Consider the following 9,129-nt stretch of genomic DNA (forward strand, 5'->3'; position numbering starts at 1 on the left):
TCCTCCTTCAAACAGCAGCATTTTCACCAGGCTTCCAGCAGTGCTACATCACTACAAAAATATACTAACCACAGCACATCATTATTCCATGTGGAAATGAAATCACTGAGACCTGTCCATTTATCTATTGTGATTCTTAAGGAACAAAGTCTTGCTGGGGAATAAAGCACTTTGGTTTAGTCTCAAATCTTTCACCAGCCTGGTGGTCTTCACTGCTTCATTAGCTTCAGCTACTCAGCTTCCATGAATAGGAACTAAATAACACTTTAAAAAAATCTTTTATTTTAAATAAATGCCTATCATCATATCTACAATAATCCACTGCCTTTCTTATAGCACTAAAGCTATGTTGGCTTATGGCAGGCAGCATGGGCAATAAAAAATATCTACCAGAGGAAAAAAAAAAAAAAAAAATAACTGCCCCTTCTAAAGGCTCTCAAGAACTACCTCGACAGGCAGGACTACATTTACACTCCGTGCTGCAAGAAGGGAGATGAGCTTGCTCAAGAAGTCAACTGCTAGGTGTAAAGTCAATAACACATACCCATTCCTCCAACACAATAACACTTGGATGTATTACTTGGTTTCCCAAAGCAGCCAGTCAGGAATATATCCAAAATCTTTGAGTGTTCTGCAGCTGCCTAATCCTAGCCTTGGACAGCACCCCACTGTTACCCTCAAGTGCTCTGTAACAAACAGTAAGTAGCAGCAGCTCTCCCCTCAAGGCTAACAATTACTCCAAACAAAAGCAGCGCCACACCAAACCCAGGCACTTCTGATAGAAGAATCCTCTTGGTTCCTTCACTTCCATTCCGCTTTTGGACAAGAAATGCAGGGTACTGCATCTTTCCACTGTCTGCTTAGCTCTTCTAATATGCAAGATATGAAATTAATGTGGCTAATACAATATTTGCTCTTACCCTTCACTTGTGACAGGAAATCGAAATCTCACATGGACAAGCTGAATCATCTAAGCTGCTGATGCAATGCCTACCTAGCTATTGATTTACACAAAAGAGGTCTGTCCATTAATACCCAAGTTTGAGAGGAGCGATGATTCTATTTTTCCAGGCCAGACAAGTGCCAGCAGCCCCCTGGTGCCACTCTGCTCTTACCCAACAGACCCATTGCAGAATCGGTCACTTGACTCCACATCCCTTTTGTCTGCAACTGGATTTATCTTTTGGCTCAATTCTATTATTATCTAATAAGCACATTACAGAATTGATCCCTTGATTCTATTCCCCTTTGCCTGCTTTTAGATGACTCTTTCCCTCAGTCACTTTTTCAGCACCCCATATTTTTAAACATTAGTCTGAAGACACAAGGGAACTCAGAGGAACAGGCCACCAGGAGCTGCCACCTCTGTTGGATGAGGACACAGAAAGGCAAAACTATGGCAAATGAAGAAGCCAGGTAGAAGCAGCTCTGGCATCAACAAGAATCAGCTTACGGCAGACACACCTATGGGGCAGGGACAGATTTGTCCTTTCTGGCTTCTTTTCCTGCCTGCTCAGAAAAAGGACTGAGAAGAAAAGAGACAGAACTACGAGAACATCTGATTCCTCCATACCTATGCCCTGGCTTCTTCATTACCTTTATTTCTCCACAGAAAAAGGAATAAACTTCAGAAAATAAAGTCTGAGAATAAGTAAAAATGCCTCCCAGCCAGCCATGCACTCTGGTTAACCATATTAGAAGCTCCACAGGCTAGAACTCTGCATCTTTTTATTAGAAAACAGCACTTTTTTTTTTTTCTTCCTGCCATAAAAAGAGTTAGCAACAAAAGAAGATGAGAAAAGGAAGTCTGAGGTCTCCAAACAGTGACTGAGTTTTTAACGGCAAATTACAATCACAACTTGTAATTTAGGAGTCTTTACCAATGTCCTCCTTAGGAACTTTCTTTAGCTCCCTTGACAAAAGGGGCACAGGTCTGAACTACCCTAAAATCAACCCTGAACGTCACAGAACAGGTGGCAATAAGCATTTACATAAACAGATGGCTCCTGATCTGTTATAACTTAGCAGCACTCCATCCCTACTTTAATAAGGGGTAATGATGTTTACAGAATATATTTGGCTATGATTAAGCTACACTTGCTTCTATAGATTATATAATGTGAATAGAAAAAAACTACACCTGATTGCAAATGCAATCTGCATTGCTAGCAATTAGTCCATTCAATTTGGTCTATATGCTTGGATTTTGAAAATAAACCTCCATCTTCTTCAGATTAAGTTTCATCCCAGCTTGTAGGTTTTGACATGAAGCTATAAAGAACAGCTTCGAGTGTTGTGAGCTGTTACTCACAGGGTCCATGGCTGGGGGAGCTGCAACTGAGCTGTGATTTGAGAGCCAGAGCTGTAGAGAAAACCGAGAAGCAAAGTGCCAACTGAACTCCAAAAACTTCATTCTTCACTTGTCAATCAAAAGGGAAGGCTCATGGTAGAAATAACCAAAGAACACCAAACTGTTCTGCAGCCTACATACAGGGCTCATCACAACTGGGGTACTGCCTTCACTAGCACTGATGTCACCTTGAGGGAAAAGAGAAGAAAACATTTATTATATTCGAAGTACAAAAGTTCTAATTAGGAAAAAAGAAGAACTCTCCAGTTTCCAGGCTTGCCACGCAGCAAGGAAAGCATGGTAACAGCTTCTCTGCAGCTGTGGAGACAAAATAAATCTGAGTAGCACTCTGGGGTTTGGCCAGTTTCTCCCCGCTGGTCACTGACTGCTTTCCAAAAAAGAACAGGGTGAGAAGTCAGTGGAAAAGATCCTTTGCTGTTCCTTCCAAGAAAAAAACAGAATCAAAATATAATGACAACATGAAAGGAGTAATAAGCTTTCTAACCTGTAGTTTATAAGAGGTCTTGGACCAATTTGCATGATTTTACTCATAGATGGAGGAGAAATATCCACACATGCATAACGTTACAAAACCTTCTCTCATGTGACACACCCAGCTGTGGTAATTCAAACCCCAAAATTGTAAAAAGACAAGTATCAAACAGTAGTGAAGGAGGAAGCTTGTCTGAGATCACGCTATTCCAGGCTGCTGCCAGGATATTACCTGGGTTTGGCAAACCAGTCCAAGAACAATCAAGAGGGAAAAGCACAGAGTTCTAGAAGCAAAAGAACTCAGTGTCTTCTGTTCCAACCAAAGCTCAATTTTACATTTCAAATATTTCTACATGGAAAAGAGATCAGATAGTAGAGAATTTTTACTGCCTGTGCTAGCACAGGCATATTCCTCAGCTGAAAGTTGGCCATTAGACAAAACAAGCGTTGAAATAAGATGTCGTTTAGTTTTCTAGGCAGGAATAATTAAACATTGGCAGAGCTTTCAGAAGAGGTGACAAACACGCCATGATCTAATGCTAAGATAAGATCAGTTTCTAAAAGAGATGTTTTATCTTTCAGGAAAGTTCCACAGACTGCACAAGTGGGAAATTACACTGGATAACCTCAGTATTCCATTTTGGCTTTGGGACATAAAGATCTATGAAGTTACAAAGACAGGTGGAGAAAAAGGAATATTTCTGTTACTCTCAGAAAGCTTATAGCACTACAGTTCCAAGAGACAGTCATTGTTAAATGACTTGATTGTAAGTCACTTAGCTTCTTCAAAGCTCTGGGAATACTTTCTATACAGGCAGAAATCACTAAATGTACTCTCTGAGGAACACACAGGAAGGATCTCCCTTCTCCAGGCAGGTCAAAATTTACAGCTGGAGGGAGACCGCTGCACTGACTGCCCTGGAAAAAGGGCTCTCCAACACAAAACTAAGCTGGACTAAGGAGGTCTTTGGCCTGTCTCTGTACTATGTTTGCAGTTTTCCTGCTGCCATCACCCAAACATTTCCTATACAACAGACACAGCAGGGGAGCCTTTAGGTTTAGCAAGATTTTAGTCCAGGTCTTCATGAGCAGCAGCTGAGTTAAACTTCATACACAGCAAATGGTCCATCTACCCCAAAATCCTGCCTCTACAACCAGCAGCTCCTCACCAGAGCCTTAGACTGCTTGTTGAGATTCTGCTACTGTTTTCCCCTTCATCTCCTATTAACTAACGAAGCCACAAAGTCATGGAATCTACACACAAATCCTTCCCTGGCCACCCACAGCAAGAGGGGGAAGCTTGACACAAGTGATGGGGTCTCTTTCTGTTCCCTCACCTTGTCACAACTCCAAGCAAGCACCCCTGGGTAGCACTCCCTAGTTCCCTGCATGCCTTTAGAGCAGAAAATGTCATTCAGGGATGCTCAGTGCTCAGTATTCTGTATTTTTACTCTCTGACTCTCAACCTCCATCCCACTAGACCTGCCACAATACTTGTTTTTTTCACATCTGTTTATCATCCCTCTGCTTTCAGAGGAAGAGAATATTTAGATTGTTAGGGACACATTAGCTCCCATTCCTCATGGAAAAAAATAACAAAGCTATTCCACACAGACAAGTAAAAGCAAGTGTCATTCATTTGCCCCATTCCAATGTTCTCCTAGATTTTAGGTGATTTCAGGTGTTTTCCTCAGGTGGAGCCAGTCTAGCAATTAAATAATCTTCACTCAATCTCTTCCTTTGCATCTATTACATCCCTTGGAGAAAAAAAAAAATAAGAAGTACACTTATTACCTTTAGCATGAAGATCCACCTCTTGTAAAGCCTGAGTCATCCCTTGACACCAGAGGAGACAGTGAGTTGCTGTTTGCTACCTACCCCCTGCAGACCAACCACAGTCTAGTATAACTCCATCACAGCCCTCTACAGCCAGCTCTCCTAGAAACTGAAGAATCATTTCTATGAGGGCTTTGTTTTCTACCTGAAGAAAAAAATGCTAATAAAGGCAATTCTGACAAATATTGGCTATGATCCACGTGAAATCTTTTACTATAAATATCACTGAAACTAATTATGTCAGCATGATATGGAAACAGCCTAGTGCTAGAAATGTGCCTCTGGATGAGGGTGACTGTCATTTGTAAGTAACAATCACTTTCACCTCAACTTCCCATTTTCCTCCTTCAATGCAGTCAGCAAACACACAATGATTAAGCTGATCCTGTACAGAAATCCAAGTGGGCTGCGTTTGACAAGATGCCCTCACTCAATGAAACTAAAGTGTCACAGAGTAAGAAGGACAATTCAGTCATGAACTAATGACTGATGAACAGGAAATAAGTTGGAGCAATTGGCCTTTTTCCCAAAAAAGAAGGATCACCAGTGGAGTCTCGTAAGGATCTCTTCTGGGATCAACACCTTCCACATTTTAAAGCAAAATCTAGCAAAGAAGCTTGACACTTACATGACAGAGTTTTCTGACAATGCTGAAGTTATTGAAGATTGCAAAAGCAATGGCCAAAGATCTGAAGAAGACTTTAATGATATTGTTTAAGTGGGCTGTAAAATAGCAGGTAAATGTAAAATGGTGCACAGTATTAAAAAAAGAATTACGTACACAATGACAAATTCTGAATTAGTTATCACCACTTGAAAGAGTGACTGGAGTTGTCATAGTTCCACAGAAGTGCCAACTCAATGCTTAAAGAATGTCCAGAAAAAGCATGCAGAAGATTAAAGAATGAAACTTAATATGCCATGTCAGTTTAATGGGTGGCATGTGCTGAAATACTGTAGCTGGTCCTGGTTACTGTAACCCAACCCTGTTCCTTGGATTCCTCCATCACTGTCTCCAATCGGGAACACACCTGCAAAAGGTGCACAGAATACAGCAAGGACAATGAAAGGGCTAGAGTAACTTTTTTCTGAAATGACTCTGGAAAAGTCACAAGCAAGGGATGGTAAATAAAAGAAAAAGTCATCAACGCGTAAGTCACACAGAATAACGTGGATTCTCGTTTTCACTGCCTCTTCCAACACAAGAAGAAACAAGCAAGGCATGAAACCAAGCAGGCAGAAAGTTTAAAAGCAAACAAAAATAAGTGTTTTTTCCACACAAAATGTGTTTAAGCCCTACAACTCAGCCACAGGACGTTGTGGATGCTACAAGCATACATGGCTTCAAACACTGATTGGACAAATTCATAGAAGAAAAAACCCACTGGGGGCTCTAAAAACAAATATCACCTCTGGTTCAGGAAACCTACGAGCCACAAATTACTGGAGGCTGGGAGAGGCATTTCCTCAATACACACTATACTCTTCTCCAAGCATCTGCTCTTGGCAGCTCGGAGGGGCAGCAGACTGGGCGAGAGGGATCTTTAATTTGCCCAAGCCCAGTCGTTCTCACATCCGTGCGTAAGGCACAGGAAAGCGCAAACATTAATCGTACGCACGTCGGAATTATAAGCAGAGCAAAGGAGCAGATTTTCAAAGGCCTTAATGTCAGTACAGTGATTAACTGCTGCAGTCACACTTTGATAAGGACTTTTTTCAGCACTGGAGTAGCTCAGCCTCTCCCAACCACAGACTCGTGCAAACGCACGGCAAACAAAGGGATGTGAGTTTAATGCAGAAGGGTTCGCTGCAGCTGTGCACACTATTGCCCTGGCACTGCCGAGGGCACGGCACAGGCTCGGCAACAACAGGGCTACTTAAATCAGAAGTGGCCCCAAAGGAAATACTTGTCAAGCTACAAGCTGGATCGGTGAAAATGGGAGTATCTCGCTGTCTTTTGCATCTCAGAAGGCCTTTTCTACCACACGCAAACTACCAAGTACCGACATTTAAATAAACGCTGAATTATTGGTATTAAAAACAGAAATGCTTTTTGTCACATTTGTCCAACACACCCGTTTATTTGCAGTTGTTTACCACGCTTACAAAACCCTAAATGAAATGCAAAAGGGGAGAGGAGATGAGAGGTTCTCCTTGGAAGTCTGGGGACTACCTCACACACGGTTGAGTAGAAGCTTTCTCAACTTTAGCTGAAAAACTCCTTCTCCATCACACCAAATACCTGCCAGTGCACAAAGATCAGCTCTTACAAGTCACTTCAGGGCCTAGTCAGAGCACCCAAGTTAAACACAGCTTGGCAATATTTCCCATTAAAAAGCCTTGCGCATCTCAAAAACTGACACTTTTGAATTTGCAGCCTTCCCTGGTTTGCAGCCTTGGGGTTGTTTCAGTGAAATTGCCCAAGTGTTCAATTCATTATTCAATATATAGCACGTTCTTTGTGCACAATTTCTAAGTTCCATTCACACTACCAAGAATGGAAATAATTTCCTTGAATTTCCATGTCAATATCATAAACAATACATCAATGCAAGTACAACAAACTCCATTTGGTTGCTCTACAAGTTTGTCCATTTCACAAACAGCTGGGAAGATACCAGGCAACCTCCTCTGATTTTAGATTTTTTTCCTAAATACAGAGTGTTGCACTCCTTAGTTGTTTCAGGAAAGAATAAACATCGAAATCAGCAGCCCCTCTTAATTACCTGGCTTAACAAAGCACTAGAAAATAACAGAGGTCTCCTCTTCAAGGGCCCAGTCTGAAAATCTGTATTCAAGAGATACGCACTAGTCAAAGGCAAAATCCAAGGCTCCTATAATTGAAGGCAATGTAACACAGCTTTTTTAGGAAAAAACACCTAAGAAATTATTTTTAAAATACCATAAACCTGTGCATCTGCAACAATGACGTAAACTTAAAACACCTTTTTGACAAAGAACCTTGGTTTTCCCTTTGCTCCAAAATATGGCAAAACAGAGCAATGAATGACTGCATCCCAAGAGTCTTCATACTTGTGATACTTCCTTCTTCTCTTCAAATAAACAAAAAAATAGCATTAGTTGTCATCTACATTTTTTAACTGCAAAGTGTCATCTCCCATTTTTATCTCTTGTAAAACTAGGACTACCAAACCAAAGCGTTGATGATCCTGAACTTTGGTTTAGTATCTATTTGCTCTCTCATCCTTGTAATCCTAAGCACCAACCAGTAGATCCTATTCTTGTGGGTACGAAAGACATAAAAGTGGACATACTGAACTTACACACTCTCACATGTAACAAACCTGTGAATTTTCAAGTCACTGCAAAGGTACGGTATGTTTCCTAAATAAACCACTTCTGGAATTAAGACCTAAAAACGCTGGAAAAGGCATCGTAATTATCACCGCGATTAGGAGTGACCTACAGAGGGTTACTCGAATGATGTACTCTGTGATTAGTAACACCAGGCAGCACTCAGCACACACCCGATTTCATTGCATCCTCCCTCTCCTTCCCCGCACGCGGGCACACTCCCGGCACCGCGGCTCCCGCACCACTCACTCACTCACTCACTCACGCCACGCCGTCGGCACCGACACGGACACGCCGCCGCTCCCACCCTTCCCTCTGCGGGGGGCATCTACCTGCGGGAGCGCACGGAGCGCGCGAGGATGCTCGGAGGCTGCCGCCGCACCGGGCGCCGCCGCTCCCGCTCCCGCCCCGCGCCCCGGCCGCGCTCCCCCGCCGGAGCGCCGCGCTCCCGGCCCCGCCACGCGGGGCGCGTCTCCATAACAACGGCGACCCCGGCCCCGCGCCCCGGCTTTACCCGCTCCGCCGCCCCCGCGGCCCGGCCGTCCTCCGGCTCCTTCCTGCCGCCGCCCCCCAGCAGGGCGGCTCTGCGCTCCGCCGCGCCGCCGGACACCGCCCGCCCGGGCTCCCTCCGCGCCGGCGGCGGCGGCGCCGCTTTGTCCCCCCGAGAGCGGCCCTTCCTCATCGCGGCGGCTTCTCCTCCTCCTCCTCCCGCTCCTGCTCAGCGGCGGCGGCACGGCCGGGGCCCCATGGCGGACGGGGCGGGCGGCGGTCACGGAGCGCCGGGGCGGCGGGGCGGCCGCGGGCACCTGCGCGCGGGGCGCGCGGGCGCGGACATGCCGCGCGCTCCCGCTCCCGCCGCCTGTCAGCGAGCGCGGCCGCCGCGGCGCCGCCCCCCCCCGCCCCGCGCGCCGCCCGCTATCGCGAGAGCTGCGCGCTCCCGGCCGGGAGGAGGAGCCGGAGCTGTGGGCGCTGTGGGCGCTGAGGGCGGGCGGGGCGGGAGGGAGCGAGTGCGGCGGGAGCTCCGCGGCCGCGGCCAGGTGGGGCTGTGCCTGCCAGCGGTGACCCTGCCGGGCGGAGCAGCCTCTGCGTACGGGCCGGGGCTGCTTCACAGGAGGAGGCTGGGAGGTGTGAGATCA

At 45.3% G+C, this 9,129-nt stretch overlaps 1 protein-coding gene across 3 annotated transcripts in view; it reads right to left on the minus strand.

Annotated features, from left to right (window-relative positions):
• Positions 1–8,675, minus strand: part of MAST2 (microtubule associated serine/threonine kinase 2) — a 187,842-nt gene extending 179,167 nt beyond the window's left edge. For 2 of the 3 annotated variants that reach the window (XM_040072321.1, XM_040072320.1), the window contains exon 1: positions 8,508–8,675. In XM_040072321.1, coding sequence (XP_039928255.1) covers positions 8,508–8,675 — 168 coding nt within the window. Of the gene's footprint in view, positions 1–8,325; positions 8,389–8,507 lie in introns of those variants that run through there. The other variant, XM_040072322.1, reaches the window with a different exon arrangement.
• Between the last annotated feature and the right edge of the window lie 454 nt (positions 8,676–9,129).

This window comes from Hirundo rustica, chromosome 9 (genome assembly GCF_015227805.2).
Source record: "Hirundo rustica isolate bHirRus1 chromosome 9, bHirRus1.pri.v3, whole genome shotgun sequence".
Classification (NCBI taxonomy): domain Eukaryota; kingdom Metazoa; phylum Chordata; class Aves; order Passeriformes; family Hirundinidae; genus Hirundo; species Hirundo rustica.